This window comes from Eptesicus fuscus, chromosome 25 (assembly GCF_027574615.1).
Source record: "Eptesicus fuscus isolate TK198812 chromosome 25, DD_ASM_mEF_20220401, whole genome shotgun sequence".
NCBI classification, from domain to species: domain Eukaryota; kingdom Metazoa; phylum Chordata; class Mammalia; order Chiroptera; family Vespertilionidae; genus Eptesicus; species Eptesicus fuscus.
Genome location: NC_072497.1, coordinates 440,801 through 464,891, shown reverse-complemented (window position 1 = coordinate 464,891; position 24,091 = coordinate 440,801). Strand labels below are relative to the sequence as shown.

General features: G+C 54.8%; 1 protein-coding gene across 1 annotated transcript in view; it reads left to right on the top strand.

The window, feature by feature from the left end:
* Positions 1-11,262: 11,262 nt before the first annotated feature.
* UBE2Q2 (ubiquitin conjugating enzyme E2 Q2) overlaps positions 11,263-24,091 on the top strand; it is a 33,594-nt gene continuing 20,765 nt past the window's right edge. The window contains exons 1-3 of the mRNA XM_054713304.1: positions 11,263-11,596; positions 20,566-20,667; positions 23,851-23,955. Of these exons, the coding sequence (XP_054569279.1) occupies positions 11,426-11,596; positions 20,566-20,667; positions 23,851-23,955 (378 nt within the window). The 5' untranslated portion in view covers positions 11,263-11,425. The remainder of the gene's footprint in view (positions 11,597-20,565; positions 20,668-23,850; positions 23,956-24,091) is intronic.

Genomic DNA, 24,091 nt, shown 5'->3' with positions numbered 1-24,091 from the left:
TTTAAAAAATAGAGAGATGGTCACATTTCTTCCCGGGTGGCAGGCTCGATCCCCAATGTGGGGCGTGCAGGAGGCAGCCGATCTGATATGTGATTCTCGCTCATCATGGATGTTTCTCTCTCTCTCTTCTTCTCCCTCTAAAAATGAATTTATAAAAACCTTAAGAAGATTGTTTTGAAGAAATAAAAATAAAAAAGGAGGCCAGGCGGTGAGCTGCCGCGGGGCGCCGGCGGGCAGCCGGGGAAGGCCCCATGGGCAGAGGCAGGCCCGGGGCTCCGGCTGGCGGTACATCAGAGCTTGGCAGCTGGACCGCCCGCCCCCTGCAGACAGCCTTTCCGCGGGGACCGCCCCCCCCCCCCCCCCCGCCCCACCTGGGCTGGCAGCGCAGATCCCATTTATACAGATTAAGTCGGACCTGACATTCTGACCCAAGGAGCGATGCACGCCCCCCCTTCCCCCCACTTCTCCTCCCACAGGAGGATGAGCGCAGGGGCCTGACCTGCCGGCGACCCCAGGAGGCTGCCCGCCCCGGCTCGGCCCCCACATCTGGCTCCACATCTGGCTGGCGGGGGGCGTGGACCCCGCCCTGACCCCGGGAGCGACGGCCCGGGAGGCCAGGCCCCTCTCTCCTCAGCTCATGTGTCTTTTTTCCTTTTCCTTTTCTATTTGTGAATCCTCCCCGAGGATATTTTTCCATTGATTTTTATTTTTTATTTATTTATTTATTTATTTATTTATTTATTTTAAAGATACAGACTATAGCCCTGGCCGGTGTGGCTCAGTGGACAGAGCGTTGGCCTGCGGACTTTCTTCTCAGTCTCAACAGTCTTGACTCACAGAGGAGGTTCACAGCTTACATGGAAGACTTGCTTTTCTTTTTTTAAAATATATTTTATTGATTTTTTTACAGAGAGGAAGGGAGAGGGATGGAGAGTTAGAAACATTGATGAGAGAGAAACATCCATCAGCTGCTTCCTGCACGCCCCCTACTGGGGATGTGCCCGCAACCAAGGTACATGCCCTTGACCGGAATCCAACCTGGGACCCTTCAGTCCGCAGGCTGATGCTCTATCCACTGAGCCACACCAGTTAAGGCTCTCTCTCTCTCTCTCTCTCTCTCTCTCTCTCTTTCTACATACATATATATTTAATTGATCCAGAGAGGAAGGGAGAGAGAGAAACATCCATGATGAAAGAAACATCCATCAGCTGCCTCCTGCACACCCCCCACTGGGGATGTGCCCGCAACCAAGGTATATGCCCCTGACAGGAATCGAACCCGGGACCCTTCAGTCTGCCAGCCAACGCTCTATCCACTGAGCCACACCGGTTAGGGCTTTCCATTGATTTTTAGATAGAGTGGGAGAGAGAGGGAGAGAGCGAGAGAAGCATCAGTGATGAGAGAGAATCATCGATTGGCTGCCTCCTGCACGTCCCCACACTGGGGATCAGGCATGTGCCCTTGACCGGGAATCGAACCCAGGACCCTTCAGTCTGCCGGCCGACGCTCTATCCACTGAGCCACACCGGGCGGGACGTCCTCGGCTCATTTCTCGCCGCGGAGGACGGGTGGAGGACTCGGGTTTTGGATACGATGGCCAAGGGTTCCTTGGTGTTACCCGACGGCCCCTTTGAAAGAGATGCGGGTACCCAGCCGGCGTGGCTCCGTGGCTGAGCGTCGACCTAGGAACCAGGAGGTCAGGGTTCGATTCCCGGTCAGGGCACAGGCCCGGGTGGTGGGCTCGATCCCCCATGTGGGGTGTGCAGGAGGCAGCCGATCCACGATTCTATCTCATCATGGATGTTTCTCTCTCTCTCTCTCTCCTTCTCCCTTCCTCTCTGAAATCAATAAAGAAATTAAAAAATAGACAACCCAGCATCGTACTCTCTCTTTCCAATGCACCTTGTCAACTGGGCGCCTGCAATTCAATCTGGTGGTGACTCATTCGGCTCAGGGACCGGCTCCTCCCGCCCTTCACCCTCTCCTCCCTCCCGCTGGTGCCAGGAAGGGCCCCGGCCCCCTCCCTCGCCCGCCGGGAGGGGTTCCCCCCACGTGTCTGTCTCCTGCACCCTCACCCGCGGGCCCAGCCCCGGGCCTTCTGAGCGACGGGGAGGGTTTGCCCCCACCCTTCTGGTCCTCACCAGGCAGGAGACGCTCCCCTGCACCACACCCTATCAAGGCCCTGCTTCATCTGCCCGTCCGTCCGTCCGTCCGTCCATCCATTAAAGCATTCAGGGCGTGTCTACTGCCTCTCCTAGGCCAGCCCCCCCACTTCTCACTGAAACCTCAGCACCGTTTTCGGGGCTCCAACCGCAGGTACTGGAGTCGGAGACATTTCCTAAATCAATCAATCCTATATAATAAAGAGGTAATATGCAGATTAACCCTCACGCCCTCACAAGATGGCTGCCTACAACCAGGCCAGCAGGAGGGTTAGTGAGGGACGACCAAACGACTGAACAGCAGGCTGCGTGGGGTGATCAGGCTGGTGGGGGGCCGTGAGAGGCAACCGGGCCAGCACGGGGGACAGTTGGGGGCAACTAGGCTGGTGGGTGGGGGCAGTTGGGGGTGACCTGGCTGGCAGTGGGGGCCAGTGAGGGGCGATCAGGCCGGCAGGGGGGGGGCAGTTAGGAGCGACCAGGCAGGCAGGCAGGTGAGCGATTAGGAGCCAGCAGTCCAGGATTGTGAGAGGGATGTCTGACTGCCGGTTTAGTCCCGATCCCCCAAGGGGTCCCAGATTGGAGAGGGTGCAGGCTGGGCTGAGGCCCACCGCCCCCATGCACAAATTTTGTGCACCGGGCCTCTAGTAAAAATATATTTTAAAAAATACATATCCTTCACTCGTATAGAAAAAATAACCAACAGACAATCTCGTCTCTGAAAATGATAGTTTAAGGTTTTATCTACTTGGAGCCGCATTTTTCTCTTCGCTTACACACAATATTTCTGAGAAAATCTTCCGTCCAAAAGAAATGTTTTTCTTTGTCACCTTATCTACTTTATTCAGAGAAAGCCAGATTTCCAGCTTGGGTTTTCGGAGAAGACCGGGCTCCGTAGCCGGGGTAAGACAGAGAGACGCGTGAATGGCTGTGAAACGCCCTTAGAGCCCGGCTCTCTAGCAGCGACTCCCCGGACACAGTGGCTCCTGGGGATCCATGAAGCAGCAACACAAGAGCAAGGAGAGTGTGAGGCCTTCTCGCGATGGATGCATGGACGTTTATGCGGTGATTCGGTGAAGAGGGTTTAGAAGCAAGGGACCAGGGTCATGCTGTTTTGGGGGGATGAACGGGGTAATGGGGTGTTTTTGGAAAAAAGGAGAATCCTGCTTCATGGAACTCCTCTGTTTGCAGTTCAATAAACCAGTATATTTATTAATTATTATTATTTTTAATAGAATTGAAATATTTCTTTTTTAAAATATATTTTATTGTATTTATTATTATTATTGTTATTTTTAAATATATTGTATTGATTTTAGAGAGGAAGGGAGAGGGAGAGAGATAGAAACATCCATGATGAGAGAGAATCATGGATTGGCTGCCCCCGCACGCCCCCTACAGGGGATCAAGCCCGAAACCCAGCCATGTGCCCTTGGCCGGAATCGAACCCGGGACCCTTCACTCCGCAGGCCGACGCTCTATCCATTGAGCCAAAACAGCTAGGGCTATTATTATTATTTTTAAATATATTTTATTGATTTTTTTACAGAGAAGAAGAGAGGGATAGAGAGCCAGAAACATAGATCAGCTGCCTCCTGCACACCCTCTACCAGGTATGTGCCCGCAACCAAGGTACATGCCCTTGACCAGAATCGAACCTGGGACCCTTCAGTCCGCAGCTGACGCTCTATCCACTGAGCCACACCGGTTAGGGCTAAACCAGTATATTTAAATTCAAAGAGATGCAGGGCAGCCCTGGCCGGCGTGGCTCCGTGGTTGAGCGTCAACCTAGGAACCAGGAGGTCAGGGTTCAATTCCCGGTCAGGGCACAGGCCCGGGTTGCGGGCTCCATCCCTAGTGTGGGGCGTGCAAGAGGCAGCCGATCCATGATTCTCTCTCATTGTTGATGTTTCTATCTCTCTCTCCCTCTCCCTCACCCTTCCTCTCTGAACTCAATAAAAATATATTTTAAAAAAGATAAAAAGGAAGAGTGGAAAGAAGGAAGAAAAAGTGACCTGAGGGTAAGGTGACAGCGGGTTTTGGTGTGGCAGGGACACACCCAAGTATTAAAAAAATTATATATATATATGTGTGTATATATATATATATATATATATATATATATATATATATATCTCCACGGCCTCCTCTAGGAACTTTTTTTTTTTCAGATCAGGAAGCTGAGGCTCAACACGGTTAATTATTTCACAGGCAGCAACGTGGCCCACGTCAGAACTCGAATGAGTCCAAGCCGTCTCGCTGCAGGGTCCTGGCCCCCAGCCACCGCCATACCCCGTGTCAGCAGCACAGAATTCACGCGCACAGACATGCAATTGCATTTTAAGAGGGTGCCTTTGTGTGTGTTGGGGGGAGATGGGAGGGGGGGCATTCCACGCACAAAAGCCAATATATATGTTGATTTCAGAGAGGAAGGGGAAAGAGAGAGAGAAACATCCACGATGAGAGAGAATCATGGATCGGCTGCCTCCTGCAGGCCCCACACTGGGGATGGAGCCCTGACCGGGAATCGAACCCTGACCTCCTGGCTCATAGGTTGATGCTCAAGCACGGAGCCAGGCCAGTCAGGCCCTGCAGGAGTATTCCCAGTGCCCCTTCAAGCTCTGGAAAGTGTCTGGCAGGCTCTGGATGTGAGCGGTAAATCCCATGACCATCCTACCAAGGAGGAAATTATCCAGGGGCAACCCCCGCCTCCCCCCATAGGTGTGGACGGGCCCCCTGCCCTGGCCTGGGACCGGGGAACCCGCAGGCCAACTCGACGGGTCTCTGGTGCCACCTACAGGCCGTCTGGGGAAATGCATCTCCCTTCTGCTCCCTCCACCCTTCTCCCCACCCACCGCCTTGAACTTGGCGTCCAGAGCCCTATATTTGCCAAGAGTCAAATACAAAACCAAGCTCTTTGGGGAACCACAAGAAACTGATATAGCTTTATTTGGGTGCCCTCTTTTGGTAAAGCTGTTTGGCACAAATCCAATATTAAATGCCTTTTAGATCTTCAAATGCATGATGCTTAACACATTTTTCTTATTGATTATGTTGAAAAAGGAAGGGAGATCATATGCCCTGAAGCTGGACGTCCTGGGTTGGGGGTGGGGAGGATGGTGCAGACTGGAACCGATAGTGAAGCCAGGGTTGCGGTTATGAAACCACATGGGCCCAGCTGGTTCCGACAAAGCCAAGCTCCTCCCCTTTCCCCCACCCCGTCCTGCTGAGGCCCCATTCGGACCTGAACGGGTAGGATTGGGAAGCACAGGGGCTGGAACCTTCCTGGGACCCTCACCCCCACGCCCGTCTTCCCCCATCTGGAACAAAGGCATTTAGATCGTGGGGAAGGCAGGGAAAGTCAAGTGACTAAGCTCCTACTATGCGTAGGGGCGCACAGTAGGCACTTCCCAGACCTTATCTCCAGCCTCATGAATAGGGTGAGAGGTAGGGGTGTAGGAGCAGAGTGGGCTAGTCTTGCTGGAGCTCGAACCCAAGGGTCTTTGATGGCAAATGTGGCGCTGCTTCGGGGTCTCTGACTTGAGCAATGTTGGCAAAATGCAAAGCACCCCATTGAAATCTAATTATATATATATTTTTAAAAATACATTTTATTGATTTTTTACAGAGAGGAAGGGAGAGGGATAGAGTTAGAAACATCGATGAGAGAGAAACATCCATCAGCTGCCTCCTGCACGCCCCCTACTGGGGATGTGCCCACAACCCAGGTGCATGCCCTTGACCGGAATCGAACCCAGGACCCTTCAGTCCGCAGGCCGACGCTCTATCCACTGAGCCACACCGGTCAGGGTTATATATATATACTTTATTGATTTCAGAGAGGAAGGAAGAGGGAGAGAGAGAGAAACATCCATGATGAGAGAGAATCATGGATCGGCTGCCTCCTGCATGCCCCACACTGGGGATCGAGCCCACCACCCCGGGCATGTGCCCTGACCGGGAATCAAACCGTGACTTCCTGGTTCATAGGTCAAAAGCTCAACTACTGAGCCACGCCGTCCCGGGCTCTCCAGCCTTCTTCATTGTGGCTGAGGATATACGTACCCTGAGCCGGTAAAGGTTTCTCACCCACGGCCTCCTCTAGGAACTTTTTTTTTTTCAGATCAGGAAGCTGAGGCTCAACACGGTTAATTATTTCACAGGCAGCAACGTGGCCCACGTCAGAACTCGAATGAGTCCAAGCCGTCTCGCTGCAGGGTCCTGGCCCCCAGCCACCGCCATACCCCGTGTCAGCAGCACAGAATTCACGCGCACACACATGCAATTGCATTTTAAGAGGGTGCCTTTGTGTGTGTTGGGGGGAGATGGGAGGGGGGGGCATTCCACGTACAAAAGCCATTGAGCTAGATATTAACTGAGAACACAGAAAAGCTAATGAACTTTGGAAAACAGCAAACATAAGAGCGTGTTGCTATGTGTGTGTCTGTGGTGTGTGTGTGTGTGTGTGTGTTAACCTATTTTGTTGACAGGCCATCAGCTAATCATCAGCTTGAACTCAGCAGCGCCCTGTTCCCTAGGGAGACACACACACACACACACACACACACACACACACACCCCGAGGTGCTGGCCCGTGCCACCCCCCAGGAACCCAGAAACCACCCTGGATCCGTAGGTGAGGAAGCACCTCATTAGCAACACAGATCAACCGAGAAAGCAAATGGCCTCAGAGACCAGCAGCATCACAACCCAGATGCCACCCGTCATCGCCATGCCCACACAGAGCGGGGGATGCGGCAGAGACAGCACAACCGCGGGTCGTATCCGGGCCACGGGATCACAGCTGCATATATATATTTTAGAGTCCTGGTGCACGAAATTCGTGCATGGGGGTGTGTGTCCCTCAGCCCAGCCTGCACCCTCTGCAATCTGGGACCCCTCGAGGGATGTCCAACTGCCCGTTTAGGCGGGATCGGGCCTAAACGGGCAGTCGGACATCCCTCTCACAATCCAGGACTGCTGGCTCCCAAACACTCGCCTGCCTGCCTAACTGAATGCCCCTAACTGCCCCCCCCCATGCCAGCCTGATCACCCCCTAACCACTCCCCTGCCAACCTGATCAACGCCTAACTGCTCCCCAGCCAACCCGATTGCCCCCAACTGCTCTCCCCTGCAGGCCTGGGTCCCCCCCCCCAAGTGCCCTCCCCTGCAGGCCTGGTCACCCACAACTGCCCTCCCCTTCAGGCCATCTTGTGGCGGCCATCTTTAATCACATGGGGACAGCCATCTTGTGTGTTGGAGTGATGGTCAATTTGCATATTACTCTTTCATTAGATAGGATATATATTTTATTGATATTTTTACAGAGAGGAAGGGAGAGGGACAGTGAGTTAGAAACATCAATGAGAGGGAAACATCGATCAGCTGCCTCCTGCACACCCCCCTACTGGGGATGTGCCCGCAACCAAGGTACATGCCCTTGACTGGAACCGAACCTGGGGCCCTTCAGTCTGCAGGCCGACGCTCCATCCACTGAGCCAAACCGGTCAGGGTTCGCAGATGCTTCTTGCAGTTCTTCTCCAGACAAGCCCGTCAGACCCCAAGCTGCGGGGCCCGTAACCCAGGGCGCCAGTGGGCAGCTGGGCGCCCCTCACACAGAGGTCCCTGGGCTGCGTTGGGGAGCAGGGGAGGCATCGTGCGAGGAAACCAGGTGGCTTGTCCGTGTGTGCGTGATTCAGACCTTCCTGTTGTAGGGAAAGAATTTTGTTTGACAGGAATTCCCAGAATGCCCGACATGCCCGTGTTCGGGGGGACCCAGCCCTTCCCGCCGCCTGCGGTGAAGGAACCCGGGAACTCTGCCCACGTGCAAGACCCGCGCCACTCGGAGGTGCCAAGGGCTTCAGGGACGGGAAGGGGTCAGGGTCTTGCACTGAATGGACTCCATGTTCTCCCGCCCTGGGAGGGAGGTAGTTTGGGGAGGACCCGTTTCCCGTCTTTGCTAGACACTCAACCTATCTTGACCTCTCTTACTATTTTTTAAAAAATATTTTTATTGCCCTGGCTGGCTTGGCTCAGTGGATAGAGTGTCGGCCTGTGGACAGAAAGGTCCCAGGTTCAATTCCCAGTCAGGGCACATGCCTGGGTTGTGGGCTAGATACCCAGTGGGGGGCGTGCAGGAGGCAGCCAGTCAATGATCCTCTCTCATCATTGATGTTTCTATCTCTCTCTCTCCCTCTCCCTTCTTCTTTGAAATCAATAAAAATATTTTTAAAATATATACATATATACCAGAGGCCCGGTGCATGAAGATTTGTGCAGAATGGGCCTTCCTTACCCTGGCTGCTGGCACAGTCTTTGCTCTGGCACGAAGCCGCCTTTCCGCCTTCCCACGCTGCCCAGAGGCCCTGAGTGGCTGGGCACCTGTGTATGCAAATTAGACAGCCATCTTTGTTGGGTTAATTTGCATAGACACTTCTGATTGGCTGGTGGGCGTCGCAAAGGTACAATCTATTTGCATCTTTCTCTTTTATTAGTGTAGATTTTTTTATTGATTTCAGAGAGGAAGGGAGAGGGAGAGGGAGAGGGAGAGAGAGAGAAACATCCATGATGAGAGGGAACCATGGATTGGCCACCTCCCGCATTCCCTACACTGGGGATCGAGCCCATAACTCAGGCATGTGCCCTGATCGGGAATCAAACCGTGACCTCCTGGTTCATGGGTCAACGTTCACACCAGCTGGGCCGGGACTCTTATTCCTTAATCTCCCAAGCAGATCTGTCCATGGCTGGTTTGGAGGCAATGACAGGGTGTTAGAAGGTGATGACCGGGTGTTGACTCGGTGGCGAGGTTGGGAGGCCCCGGGAAAGGCATTGCTCTTGTATCTGGTCGTGCAGTCGGCACAGACCGCGGTCCCCCTGCACCGCAGAGCCCAGGGAATCTGAGAGCCTGGTCTCGAAGGCACCGAAGCACCAGGGCCGTGTGATTGCTGAGGTTGACCCGGGAAGTGGGTCTGAGAGTGTCTGTACTTGCAAACGGAATTGCCCTGCCCGGACCAGCGATCGCCGCCAGGCTGGCCACAGGAGGAGGGAGCAAGAGCCAGAAGGAGACAAATCGCCCTCTCCAGGCCGGCGTGGCTCAGGGGTGGAGTGTCGACCTGTGAACCAGGAGGTCATGGGGATCAGGGCACATGTCCAGGTTGTGGGCTCGATCCCCAGTAGGGGGCATGCAGGAGGCAGCCGATCCATGACTCTCTCTCATCATGGATATTTCTCTCTCTCTCCCTCTCCCTTCCTCTCTGAAATCAATAAAATATATATTTTTTAAAAATTTCAGCTTAGGGTACAGGGAAGGCTGATGACAGAAATGGCCTTTGAGCCGCTGGAACAGAATAGCATGGAGTGTGTTATCCCTGGGAATTATTCCACAATCAAGTTCCTGGAACCCCCTCCCTTCCCACTCCCAGTTCGTAGTGGTTTCTCTAGTGCCAGGGCCATGACCCCCCACAAATACAACGTTATGTGCAGAAGTATTTTCCTGGGAAGAAAGATCATAGCTTTTGTTAGATTCTCAAAGAGCAGGGTATCTCAGAAGTAAATACAAATAAAAGCTTTAAAAAAAAACATTTTAAAAATGATCTGATGTTTTTTTTAAATATATTTTTATTGATGTCAGAGAGGAAGGAAGAGGGGAGAGAGAGAGAGAAAAATCCATGAGGAGAGAGAATCATGGATTGGCTGCCTCCTGCACGCCCCCACACTGGGGATCGAGTCTGCAACCCTGGCATGTGCTCTTGACCTGAATCGAACCCGGGACCCTTCAGTCTGCAGGCTGACGCTCTATCCACTGAGCCAAACCAGCCAGGGCTAAAAACATTTCTTTAATTGATTTTTTTAAAAGGGAGAGGAAGAGAGATAGAAACATTTGTCTGCTGCCTCCTGCATGCCCCCCCCCCCCCCCACTGGGGATAGAGCCCCAAACCTCGTCATGTGCCCTGTCAGGGGTAATCGAAACAGCAACCTCTTGGTGCACGGGACAATGTGCAATCCACTGAGCCACACTGTCCAGGCCAAACGAGAGCTTTTAAAATGTCCCTCACTCCGTGGATTAATTACTATCTCCTGTGCTGTTGTGTATTTTTTAAAAATATATTTTAATTGATTTCAGAGAGGAAGGAGAGGGAGAGAGAGAGAAACATCAAAGATCAGAGAGAATCATTGATCAGCTGGCTCCTGCACCCCCCCACGGTTCGATAGCCCCGGAATCGAACCGTGACCTCCTGGTTCATAGGTCGGAATCGAACCGTGACCTCCTGGTTCATAGGTCGTTGCTCAATCACCGAGCCACGCCGCCGGGCCATTTGTGGGGTCCCCAGACTGTGCCGGGGGCTGTGTCCGAGCTGCGGATGCCAGCTGCAGGAGCATCCACTGAGTCACACTGGGCGTCAACATGGCCAAGGCCTCGTTCTGGGTCCTGGGGATGCGGTTCCGAAGGAGACCTTGGCGTTGGGCGGAGACAATGCACAAAGGAACGGGGGACAGGTCGCGCGGTGGCAGGTGCGCGGGTGGGATGCAGGGCGGCTGGGCGGTGGTGGCACTTTGACCCGGGATGACCTCGGAGCCGGCCCCACGGGGGTGATTGCGCCACGGCCAGCGTGGGAACCCGGGAAAAGGCTGCACCGGACGGAGGGGATGGACGCGGAGCGAGCCGGGCAGCAGATGCGGGGAGCCTGACCCGACCGCACCAAGCGGTCACCGTCAGTAGAGGGCGCGACAGAACCCGGCGGAGAGGGGGCGGGGCGCGAGGGCCGCGTGCACGCGTGGGGGCGGGGCTTGGGGCGGGGGCGGAGCCAGGCTTGCGTCGGGAGCGGGGCCTTGCGTCCGGGGGCGGGGCGAGGGTGGGCCTCTGCTGGTGGCGTGGGCGGGGCTCGAGACGGAGGCGGAGCCAGACTTGCGGCGGGGGCGGGGCGCGCGATGAGCGGCCTCTGCCGGTGGCGTGGGCGGGGCTTGAGACGTGGGCGGGGCCGGGCTTGCGGCGGGGGCGGGGCGCGCGACGAGCGGCCTCTGCTAGTGGCGTGGGCGGGGCTTGAGACGTGGGCGGGGCCGGGCTAGCGGCGGGGGCGGGGCGAGGGCGGGGCGGGCGGCCTCTGCCGGCGGCGGGGCGGTGTCGCGTTGCCCTCCTCAGCCGCGGGCTGCCGCCTCCTGCCGGCCGCGTCGGTTACAAAGGCCGCTGCCGGGCCGGCCGCCCTCACCCTCTTCCGGCCGTGACGGCGGCGCGGGCCGGGCTCCCCGCCGGAGATGAGGGAGGATGTCGGTGTCGGGGCTGAAGGCTGAGCTGAAGTTCCTGGCGTCCATCTTCGACAAGAACCACGAGCGGTTCCGCATCGTCAGCTGGAAGCTGGACGAGCTGCACTGCCAGTTCCTGGTGCGGCCGCCGGGCAGCGCGGCCTCGGCGCTCACGCTGCACTGCAACATCACGGTGCGGGCCGGGCGGGCCGGGCCGGGGGGGCGGGGGCCAGGCCAGGCCGGGGCGGACGGGGGGGCGGCCGGACAAAGACGCCCGCCCGGGGGCCCGGCCACCGCCGCCCCGCGAGGCTGGGGGTGAAGGCGGGGTCGGGCGCTGAGGGGCCGCCGCGGCGCTGAGGGGTCGGGCGCTGAGGGGCCGCCGCGGCGCTGAGGGGCCGGGCGCTGAGGGGCTGCGCGGGCGGCGGGCGGCCGGTGGCCCCTCAGGGCGTCAGGCCACGCATCCCGCCGCCTCGGCACGTCCGCGTTTCGGGAGGAGCCGGCCCGGGAGCCCGCGGCCGGGGGAGGGAGGGAGGGAGGGAGGGAGGGCGGGCGGTGCGGGCGCCGCGCAGGTGCCCGAGTGAGGCCGGTCCACTTCCGGCCACAGGCCGGGCGGGGGGGCCCTCACGCGCACTTGCGGGGACGCGGGAGCCCCGGAGGCACCGGCGCTGGGGGAACCGGCCGGGGGCGACCTTCTCCGCCTCCTCCTCCGAGCCCCCCGCCCAGCTCGGGGTCCCTCCCTCGCTCCCTTCCCTGGAGCCCGGGGCCGCCCGGGAGCGGAGACCCCGGTTCACCTTAAAATGGGTTCCCGGGGCGGGGGGGGGGGGGTCCGGGGGGGCAGGTGTGCATTTCCGGAAAAACCAGTTCGGGGAGCGCCGTGCCGGGGAGAGGGGTGCTTTATTGAGCACCTAGCGTGTGGGCCCCGGCCTTGCAGCGTGGGGCCGAGCTGCCCCCCTGCTTTCCGAGCCCCGTGTTGTTATATTTTTTTGGGGGGGGCGGGGGGGGGGTTGGCGGGGAGAGAAGAGGCTTCCACAGCAAAAGGTGTGACTCAGTGCCGTGATAGCATCGTGAAAGCCCAAGGCAGCACTCACTCTGGCTTTGGGGGGGCGGGGGGTTAGGGGCGCCCCGAGGGGAACCTGGCGGTGGTGGTTGGGCTTTCACACAGATGAGCCCGATTCCCGCCCCCGCCGCAGAGAAAAATCTATAAAAAATATAAACACCCCCCCCCCAAAAAAAAAAAAAACCCAAACCCCCAGCCCGGCCGGTGTGGCTCAGTGCTTGGCTCCCAGTCAGCACACGTGCCCGGGTTGTGGGCTGCATCCCCAGGAGGGGGCATGCAGGAGGCAGCCCATCTGTGATTCTCATCATTTTAAAAAATATTTATTGTTGAAAGTATTACATGTCCGTCCCCCCCCTCCTTTTTAAAAAGAATTATTTTATTGATTTATTTTTATTTTTATTTATTTGCTTATTTTTAAATATATATATATTTATGTCAGAGAGGAAGGGAGATGGGAGAGAGAGAGAGAGAGAGAGAGAGAGAGAGAGAGAGAGAGAAACATCCATGATGAGAGAGAATCATGGATCGGCTGCCTCCTGCACGTCCCCCTACTGCCTACTGGGGATCGAGGCCCCAACCCAGGCATGTGCCCTTGACCAGAATCGAACCCGGGACCCTTCATTCTGCAGGTTGACGCTCTGCCCACTGAGCCAAACCAGGTAGGGCTTGATTGGTTTTTAGAGAGAGAGAGAGAGACATTGATTTGTTGTTCCACTTGTTTATTCATTCATTGGTTGATTTTTTAAAAAATATACATTTTTATTGATTTCAGAGAGGAAGAGAGAGAAACATCAATGATGAGAGAGAACCATGGATCAGCTGCCTCCTGCATGCCCCCTACTGGGGATTAAGCCCGAAACCCAGGCATGTGCCCTGACCCGAATTGAACCCGGGACCCTTCAGTCATTGGCCTCCTGGTTCATAGGTTGACGCTCAACCTCTGAGCCACTGCGGCTGGGCCGTTGGTTGGTTCTTGTGTGTGCCCTGACTAGGGGTCGAACCCACAACCTTAATATATGGGGAGGACACTCTAACCCAGTGGTCGGCAAACTCATTAGTCAACAGAGCCAAATATCAACAGCACAACGATTGAAATTTCTTTGGAGAGCCACATTTTTTAAACTTAAACTTCTTCTAATGCCACTTCTTCCAAATAGACTCGCCCAGGCCGTGGTATTTTGTGGAAGAGCCACACTCAAGGGGCCAAAGAGCTGCATGTGGCTCGCGAGCCGCGGTTTGCCGACCATGGCTCTAACCAACTGAGCTACCTGGTCAGGGCCTACGTGCCCCCTTTTATCCCCCATCCACCCCCTCCAGCCCGCCCCCGGCCCTCACCACCCCGCTGTGTGTCCATGGCTGTACATATATACATGCATACAAGGCCTTTGGTTGGTCACCTCCCCGCCTGCCCTCCGAGACCCTGGACTCTGTTCCCCGCTTCCATGTCTCTGGATCCACTCCATCCGTTTATTTTGTTACTTAGATTCCACATATGAAGGCATGCTTCTCATCATTGATGTTTCTCTCTCCCTCTCCCCTCTCCCTTCCTCTCTGAAATCGATAGAAACATATTGATTAAAAAAAACAAAAACAAAAACACCCCACCAAAGCTTGAGGAAAGTGTGGTTGAGAAGCCCAGCAAGGAGAACAGTGTCCGACAGCGGGAAACAGGAAGTAGTGGTGAGCGGGAGGTGGGATGTGCAGGAGGCTGGCCTCGGTGACCAGGGACGGTAGGGCTGGTTAGGACAGGAGACGGACGGACGTGCAGGCCGTGGGAGCCACTGAGTTGCCCAGGGAACTTGGGAAAAGGCGTTGGCCATCCAGGAGTAGGAGTGGGTCTCCACAGGGGGTGCCTTATTTATTTATTTGTTTATTGTTAAATATATTTTTATTGATTTCAGAGAGAGAGGGAGAGATAGGAACATCAGTGTTGCGAGAGAATCGTGGATCGGCTGCCTCCTGCACGCCCCACACTGGGGATCCAGCCCGCAACCCCGGCAGGTGCCCCAAACTGTGACCTCCTGGTTCCTAGGCCGACGCTCAACCACTGAGCCACGCCGGCCGGGGGACAGCGGGTGCTTCAGGAGAGGAGTGTGTGGGGCTGGCTGGGCTGGCATTTAGTGCCAGGGGCACAGGGATTCCAAATGACTTGTAATTGTCAGGCAAGCTGCCACCACGAGGCATTATGTCACCTCCAACGCCAGCAGTGCCCCACGGAGGCTGCTGGGGGCCTGCTATGCACAAAGATGTGGACTGATGACCGGGTTAGGAAATGAAGCAAGAAGTGAATGAGAGCCCGGCCCGCGTGGTTCCGTGGCTGAGCATCGACCTAGGAACCAGGAGGTCAGGGTTCGATTCCCGCTCAGGGCACATGCCCAGGTTGCGGCCCGATCCCCAGTGTGGGGCGTGCAGGAGGCAGCCGATCCATGATTCCCTCTCATCATGGGTGTTTCTCTCTCTCCTCTTCCTCTCTGAAATCAACAAAAATCTATTTTAAAAAAAGAAGTGAAGGGAGGAGGGTTTGGTGGGGACTAGGGTAACGTCACCACTAGGAGACGCCATTCAGGTCGCGATGCGGGGCCCTGTTTTCACGTTGACCAAGAAGCACCCGTGCGGTTCCTGTGACGTGTGCGTGAATGGCACCTCACGAGTTGCTTCTTACACACACACACACACACACACACACACACGTGCCAGTTTCTGAAAAATCCTCCAAAGATCTGCACCCCTCTTTCTTTGAGGCTTCTGCACGGCAGTTTGTCCCGTGTGGCGTGTGCTCCATTCACACACACACACCCCCCTCCCCCCATCTGTCTTTCCATGTCTGACCATCCGTCCAGGGTCTCCTGGTCAGATTCAGTTCATGCTGATTTATTACAGTCCTGGCTGCCGACCGCTTTGGGTATGTTTTCTCGTGTTCTGTTGTAATGTTTTGGACGTTGGCCTTTTTTTATTTTTAAGTTACTGTTGTCTTTGTTATCTGTTCTTACTTGGATTTTGAACAAAAGTGATGGAGTAGGAGCCCCTATAGGAATCCTGTTTGACGTGGAGATTTTCTGGGGAAGAGTCCGAAAAGGTCGGAGAGCCACGTTCCCAAGGTCTTTTCGTGGACCCGGCATCTCTCCCTTCATTCTTTCCTCTCGTTTCTCCGTTTGCTCGGGTGGCGTCACACCAGCGTCCCTGGCTGGGTGCACCGGTGGGTCTCGTTCTAGAATGGATTGGAGTCTCCCCGGTTTCCTGGAGCTCATACAGCCCCGCTCTCCTCAGCAGGGCCCCGCGTGGCTGGGGTAGCTGCATGGCTCTGCTGCCGTCACGGGGGGGGGGGGGGGGGGGGCACCTCTCTCGCGTCCTTGTGGGAGCAGGATGGGACCCCTGAGGGCTCTGCTGTGAGGGGGTAACCTGGGTTAGTACATTTTAAAAAATTATGTTTTTATTGATTTTTTTTTCATCCTCACCCAAGGATACTTGATTTTTAGAGAGAGTGGAAGGGAGGAGGAGAGACAGAGAGACCCACGTGAGAGAGACACATCGATGGGTTGCCTCCTGGACACACCCCGACCAAGGCCGGGGGTTAAGGCTGCAACCGAGGTACATGCCCCAGACCGGAATCGAACCCCGGACCTGTAGTCCGAGGGCCAGCCTTCCATCCACTGAGGCAGACGTGCTCGGGCTGTCCTCTCCTCCAGCTGCTCATTCCTCCTCCTCCAGCCTAGGGCTCTCTCCTCTCTTATCTGTTTCTCTTCATCGGGCACGTTCCCCAGTCCTGTTAGGTATGCAGAGCCTTCACGTCCTCAGGATTCTTCTCGCCCGTCCACCCCTGCTTCCTCCTCCTCAGAGCAGGCAGCGCCTCCCGTCCTGGGGCTGGGCCTCAGCAGGCAGTGCCTCCCCGTCCTGGGGCTGGGCCTCAGCAGGCAGCGCCTCCCTGTCCTGGGGCTGGGCCTCAGGCAGCGCCTCCCAGACCTGGGGCTGGGCCTCAGGCAGCGCCTCCCGTCCTGGGGCTGGGCCTCAGCAGGCAGCGCCTCCCATCCTGGGGCTGGGCCTCAGGCAGCGCCTCCCGACCTGGGGCTGGGCCTCAGGCAGCGCCTCCCGACCTGGGGCTGGGCCTCAGGCAGCGCCTCCCATCCTGGGGCTGGGCCTCAGCAGGCAGCGCCTCCCGTCCTGGGGCTGGGCCTCAGCAGGCAGCGCCTCCCGTCCTGGGGCTGGGCCTCAGGCAGCGCCTCCCGTCCTGGGGCTGGGCCTCAGCAGGCAGCGCCTCCCATCCTGGGGCTGGGCTCAGCAGGCAGCGCCTCCTGTCCTGGGGCTGGCCTCAGGTAGTGCCTCCTGTCCTGGGGCTGGGCCTCAGGCAGTGCCTCCCGTCCTGGGGCTGGGCCTCAGGCAGCGCCTTCCATCCTGGGGCAGCCTCAGCTCCTGGGGCGCATGTTCTGGGGCCGTGGTCTCTGGGATCCGACGCTGAAGGACTCACACGTCTGCTTCCTGGGGATGTGCAACGTGGAGGCCGTCGGAAGGTCCCCTGGCGCCTACATCATACAGTTTCTCACTTCCCTCCGACTTCTCCGCTGAATCCCTGAATGGGGGGGGGGGGGGGGCTCTGGAAAGAGAACAGTGTTAGGCAATGGTGCTACCCTTTGCCTTTTTAAAATTTTTTATTTTATTTTTTCTTTTCCCTGCCCCGCTCCCCACCCCCTGCCTTTTTTTTTTTTTTTTTAATGGCAAGGGAGAATATTCTATAATTATGTTTTTCATCTTCCACTCTGCACACGTTGTAAAGACAGGGTTTCCCCAAAAATGCATGCCCGCTCTGAATGATTGTAAAGTCAGTGTTCATTAACATGCCGGTCATTCTCAAAGCTTAAAAGAATCTACAGAAAGGAGGGATTTGTCTGTCAGTGCCTGATGACCGTTCTGGCCCCGGCACGGCTGATACCACGAAGCAGGGGGATCACCGACATCAACAATCATTGCGTGCGGCATAAGTGTGCCCTCGGTGTGTGACTGGCTGGCTTTGTGCCGTATCCCCATCTTTTATGTAGCCCCATAGAAAACAGTCTAGTGCACTTGAGGATAAATCTTCTTTCTTCAAAGCTTAGCCTGGCTTCACCCATTATTTCAAATCAGTTAAACGAGAACAAGGAGTGAAAATTAAGTGAGTTCTCAGCTGTCCGAGTGTGTACACATTTTTTTCGGGGACACCCTCTATTCTGTTGACTACATGGTCATGTTCTAGGTATGTTCAGTTGGAAGAAAAAACTTACCTGTCATGTGTGTGTCACGGATAGTGCATACATATTTAAAGGGTCACCTAGGGCTTGATAGGAAATCTGTAATTTGACTTCAAGTTCATATGAAAGATACTTTTTAAAAATATGTATCTTATTGATTTGTTACAGAGAGGAAGGGAGAGGGATAGAGAGTTAGAACATCGATGAGAGAGAAACGTCGATCAGCTGCCTCCTGCACACCCCCCACTGGGGATGTGCCCGCAACCAAGGTACATGCTCTTTACCGGAATCGAACCTGGGACCCTTGAGTCCTCAGGCTGATGCTCTATCCACTGAGCCACACCGGTCAGGGCTGAAAGATACTTTTATGAAGTGAAAAAAAAGCATAGGTGTGTTATTCTGTAGGGAAAGGGAATTGAGCTAAAACATTTTTCTGTTTTATAAACGGGCCCTAATCTTAAATGTGAAGGGCGAAGAGTGCTGTCTTCAACCTCAGGGAGTCTTTTTCCTAATAGAAAAGGAAGTCGAGATATGAAAGATTGTCGTGCAGACCTAAGCGCTGATTCCCGTTCTCAGTAACATCAGAGAAACATCCGATTTCCAGGCAGTGCTGACGTCCAGCTGTTACGCTCACACCCAGAGGCCCAGCAGGTGTTGACTGACCTGGGCAGCCTGTTGGAGCTGGTGTAGGGCTTTCCGTTACTCCTTTACGGATTCTCGCGTCTGGGAACTGTGGGCAGGGAATTGTTTAGAGACCCTCCTTCCCTGGGACGTGAGCTAGCTAGTAAACAAACAAACCCTCGCGCTTATCGTGTAGCGTAAGTCATCGCTTTTCTGCACGAGTGGCTGTTCACCAGGCCGCTTGTCGTGGAACTTTTTCTCCTTAATTAAATTTCTGTTCATCGTCGCCAAAAGCCTCCCTTCCCCCAGGAGCGAGATACTAAACTTTATACCAGGGGTCCTCAAACTTTTTATACAGGGGGCCAGTTCACTGTCCCTCAGACCGTTGGAGGGCCGGACTATAGTTTAAAAAAAAAAACTATGAACAAATTCCTGTGCACACTGCACATATCTTATTTTGAAGTAAAAAAACAAAATGGCAAAAACACCCGGCGGGCTGGATAAATGTCCTCGGCGGGCCGTAGTTTGAGGACGCCTGCTTTAAACGGTTAGAGCCTCGTAGCTGGGACCTGAAGCAAATCACTTCTGTTTCTCGATGAAATAGATCATTTTTCTTGCCCCACACGAGAGCGAATATAGGGAAGCTCTGTGGCGATGACAGTGTTCTCTACAAATACAAAAGTGATGGTGTCCTTTGTGGCTGAAGAGCACTGTATTTTGAAAACTAGAGGCCCGAGGCACGAAGATTCGTGCAAGAATAGGCCTTCCTTCCCCTGGCTGCCGGCACCACCTTCGCTCCAACCTGAGCCGCCTTCCGCATCTTGCCTTGCTGCGTCAATTTGCATATTCTCTCCTTATTGGCTGTGGGCGCTGCCACCTTTGTCACAGAGTTACGGTCAATTTGCATATTCTGTCTTTAGTAGATAGGCTGCTTTACAATGGTTTCTCATGGGCACTAAGTCAGGGCTGTCAGTTTTACGTGTTCCTAGTCTTGACACGGATAAGAAGTAGCCGGGTGGGTTATACAAAGGACATAATGAACGAAACCTGACCCAAGAGCCCAGGACCTTCTCTCTGGCCTGTCCTCCTGGGCGGGCGCCTTTCTAAAGCAGCTTCCGGGAACTGTTGGGAATGACAGCACCTCAGTGCACTTCAGGCCGAGGAGTCCTGTGTTCATTCATCCGACCAGTTGGTGATACGGAGTCGGATCCGAGTTCTCTCCTCCCTCACCCCCATGCCCTCCTTGGAAGGAACAGGTCGTGAAGAGGAGACGCAGGTGTCCATGTTATGAATGGCGTGTCCCTTAGCGACGTGACTTTCTTGTTGAACGTCTTAGACCTGGGGACGGATGGTGTGAGATAAGGGTCAGCTGGTCGAGGGGTGGGAGGCGAGTGGGAACGCCACCACTGGAGGTAAAGCGTCTCCCGAGAGCCAGGGTGGTGAGCAGGCCCCTCCTAAGGCTGTGGCGCGTGGTCTGTGCTGTCTCCTCCGAGTCCTGGGGGATGGAAGATTGAGAGCGGGGAGCCGCCTGGGTCCTGAGCATCCGGGGGCCTCCCAGCCTTCCTCTGTGCCCGTGTGGAATGCTCCGATGGGACATCACGTGCTGCGCGGAGCACGTGAGCATCCCCCACCGCAGGTGTTTTCACGTTCGTTAGTGTCGTCACTGCTCTGTGGGCTCCGCCACTTAGACACTTAGACACTCACCTGCCAGACGGAGAGCAGGGAGAGTTTCTTCCTGTCTTTCTGTGACTTCCTTTCTTATGTTGTCGGAGCCTTTGGAATTTTATTAAGGTTCTGTGCGTTCACGTCATTCTCCACTCCACATTTAGGGAGCAGCAAAGTGCGACAGTAATGGTCCCATAACTGGTCTCCAGAAGAATTAAAAAAAAAAATTAACTTAAAAATCCATTAAGAGAAATTTGTTTTTCCACACATGGATTTTAATATATTGCTTTTCTTCCCCATATATATATATATTTTTTTTTATTTTATTTTTTATATTTTTTTATTGATTTCAGAGAGGAAGGAAAAGGGAGAGTTAAAAACAATGATGAGAGAATCATTGATTGGCTGCCTCCTGCCCCCCCCCCCCCCCCCCCGCCCCGGGGGACTGAGCCCGAAACCCTGGGTTGTGCCCTGAGCCCTGACCGGGCTTCCCCAGCTGTATTTCGCTGAAGTCTGTGTTACCTGACCATCGAGCGGCCTGTTTAATTGCAGGTCCAGGTTAGTCTGTGACAAGAGTTTAACCCGGCGTCTCTCTAACAGGAATCGTACCCAGCTTCCTCACCAATATGGTTCGTGGACTCTGATGACCCAAACCTGACATCAGTTCTGGAACGTCTAGAAGATTCTAAGAGCAACAGTTCGGTAAGAAAATACGTCCTGCTCCTTTCTCGTTTTCTTCGTGAACGTTAAGGAACTGCTTTTTCTGTCAAGAGTCTGTAACTGCAGTACAAACCAGAGGGACATAAATGAAAAGTTTTTGTATAGAGAGAAACGCAACTTTCCATTTCACACAAAAATTAAAAACCCATCGTCCTTTTTTATAAAACTGATGAGTAACATTTGTGAGAGAATAGTAAAATTTAAAGGGAACATAAAAGTCTTCCGTAATTTCTCTGCCTGCTATAACCATTGTTGACATGATGTGTTATTTTTCCTTTCAATTTTCCTCCCTTGTAGTAAAATACATATACTCATATATGTTTAAATAGTTGAGATCATATTCTACATAGTTTTATACCATTTTTTAAAGTTAATATTATTATTGTATTTTTCCACGATGTCATAAAGTCCTTATAGGAAATATCAGTCATTATTTACTGGTGACATGATTATTTACCTAAAAAAAATCCAAAGGAATCAACTGAGAAAACAGTTTTAAGATTACTGGTTAAAGTGCTGTTATGTAAAAGTCAGTGGTTCCCCCAAATATCAGCTATAATCAGATAGAAAATACAGGAGAAAAGTATTTTGTTGGCGATTACAATTAAATTAAAAAAAAAAAAATGAACTACCTAGGAATAAACTTATAGTATCAAGAAAACTATAATAATTTGCTGAGTGGAATGAAAGACAGTGTGTTCCCAGATAATTAAACATGTTAATTATCTTCATAGCTTCATGTTAATTTATAAATTGAATACAATTCAGTAAAAAAAAGAAAAATTAAACAGACTTCTTTTTGGAACTTGACAAAATGAATCTAAAGTCTGTTTTGAAGAGTAAAAATAATAATGAAGTTGAAGAAAAAGTAATGAAATGAGACTTGTTCAACTAGGTTTTACATGAAATACTGTGTACTGACACTGGCCTGGGTGGATGAAGGCTGGGAATTTAGAGTCATTTAATTGAGGATTTAGAATAAGTGGAATTGAGTTAAAGCACTCAAAAAGGAAAGGATCGATTACTCTATTAATAGTATTGGGAGAAATGACCATTTTGGGGAAATTAGAGTCTTACCTCAGGTTATTGTCAAAATAAGTTACTTTTGCTTTAAACACGCTTATTCCTAAAATTAAGAACATACGAATGTCAGTGTAAAGAGGATTTGGGAGGTGAAGGCTGGTCTGCAGAGCCCTGAGGGTGGAGGTAAAAGGCTAACGAAGGGGGCCGCGTCACAGGGGCCGCAGGACGGGGCAGGAGGACGGGCAGGGGCCGCAGGACGGGGCAGGAGGACGGGCAGGGGCCGCAGGACGGGGCAGGAGGACGGGGCAGGAGGACGGGGCAGGAGGACGGGGCAGGAGGACGGGCAGGGGCTGGAGGACGGGGCAGGAGGACAGGCAGGGGCCGCAGGACGGGGCGGGGGCCGCAGGACGGGGCAGAAGGACGGGCAGGGGCCGCAGGACGGGGCAGGAGGACAGGCAGGGGCCGCAGGACGGGCAGGAGGACGGGCAGGGGCCGCAGGACGGGCAGGAGGACGGGCAGGGGCCGCAGAACGGGCAGGGGCCGCAGGACGGGGCAGGAGGACGGGCGGGGGCCGCAGGACGGGGCAGGGGCCGCAGGACAGGGCAGGAGGACGGGGCAGGAGGACGGGCAGGGGCCGCAGGACGGGCAGGGGCCGCAGGACGGGGCAGGAGGACGGGCAGGGGCCGCAGGACGGGGCAGGAGGACGGGGCAGGGGCCGCAGGACGGGGCGGGGGCCGCAGGACGGGGCGGGGGCCGCAGGACGGGGCGGGGGCCGCAGGACGGGGCAGGAGGACGGGGCAGGAGGACGGGCAGGGGCCGCAGGACGGGCAGGGGCCGCAGGACGGGGCAGGAGGACGGGCAGGGGCCGCAGGACGGGCAGGAGGACAGGCAGGGGCCGCAGGACGGGGCAGAAGGACGGGCAGGGGCCGCAGGACGGGGCAGGAGGACAGGCAGGGGCCGCAGGACGGGGCGGGGGCCGCAGGACGGGCGGGGGCAGCTCCCAGCGGCCGCCTTTCCTAGACCTGAGGGTGTGCGTGTTGTGGCAGAGAAGTGACGGGGCCATGTTTCCGTGTCTAAGATATCCCATCAAAAATGCTCACACAGTGACATGGCACAGGGCATACCCTTGGGTCTGCTGTTATAAAAAGTAAGAGTATTTCTGTGAAAGAAAAAAAATACCCAAACTCACCCTCCACTCTTTCTCGCAGTCTCTGCGTCACCTCAGAACCCAGGCTAGGGACAGAGCAAGCGGTCTTTCCTGACCTTCCATCACCTCCTTCATCACAGCCGGGCCTGCCTTCTCGTTGCGTTAACGCTCTTACCTTTAGTTGCCGAATCAGGGACTCCCTTTCCGATTCTAAAACTGACCCGACTGCAGCGGGAGCCGTGTCGGTGTTCCCTGCTGAAACACGCCTCCACTCCGCACTAGTGACGGAGCGACCACGGAGGGCCTGGTTAGAGGAACACGGCTGACTGTGGTTTCAGGCTGGACGTCGTGTTGTGGTTACAGAGCCGCCAGTCTCCTCGCAGGAGCCCAGCAGCTCTCCGAGGCGTTCTGTGTGAGGAAGCAAGGCATGTGGTCTCATCTAGCCGGCCGCTGTTGATGCAGCGCTGTGAGAAGTCTGTCTGCTGGTTTACACGCTTTCCCCTGGGTGGACACGGGAAACAGTCGCAGAACGCAGAAAAGCATGTGCTTTTTTTAAAAAATATATATTTTATTGATGGTTTACAGAGAGGAAGGGAGAGGGATAGAGGTAGAAACATTGATGAGAGAGAAACATCGATCAGCTGCCTCCTGCACACCCCCCACTGGGGATGTGCCCGCAACCAAGGTACATGCCCTTGACGGGAATCGAACCCGGGACCCTTCAGTCCGCAGGCCGGCGCTCTATCCACTGAGCCATACCGGTCAGGGCTCTTCCTCCCCTCTTGTTGCCGGCGTGCTGCTGGGCCCTCTGTAGGGCTGCACGCGGCCCTCGGGACTCGCACGCTGGCCCAGCAGGACCCTCACCACGTCATTCCATCCGGGGCTGCACGGCAGCAGCTAACTTCTTTCCCTTCCTGCTGGGCTGTTACAGTTGCAGCGTTCCTGTGTCTGCCCAGGGCCCTCGAACGCCTGCTTCTTTGTGAACTGTTTTGCAGCTTCGCCAGCAGCTGAAGTGGTTGATATGTGAGCTCTGCAGACTGCACGACCTTCCCAAGCACCTGGATGTGGAGCTGCTCGACCAGCCGCTGCCCACGGGCCAGGTACGTAGCCTTCCCTTGGACCCGCGCCGGAGGAATGGTCTCCGGCCAAGCGAAACTAGGGTGCTTTCCTTCGCTTAGCGTACAGCGCATTGGGGTTAGTTCTGCTGTTGAATGCTTTGTTTGCTTTGCTGTAGGC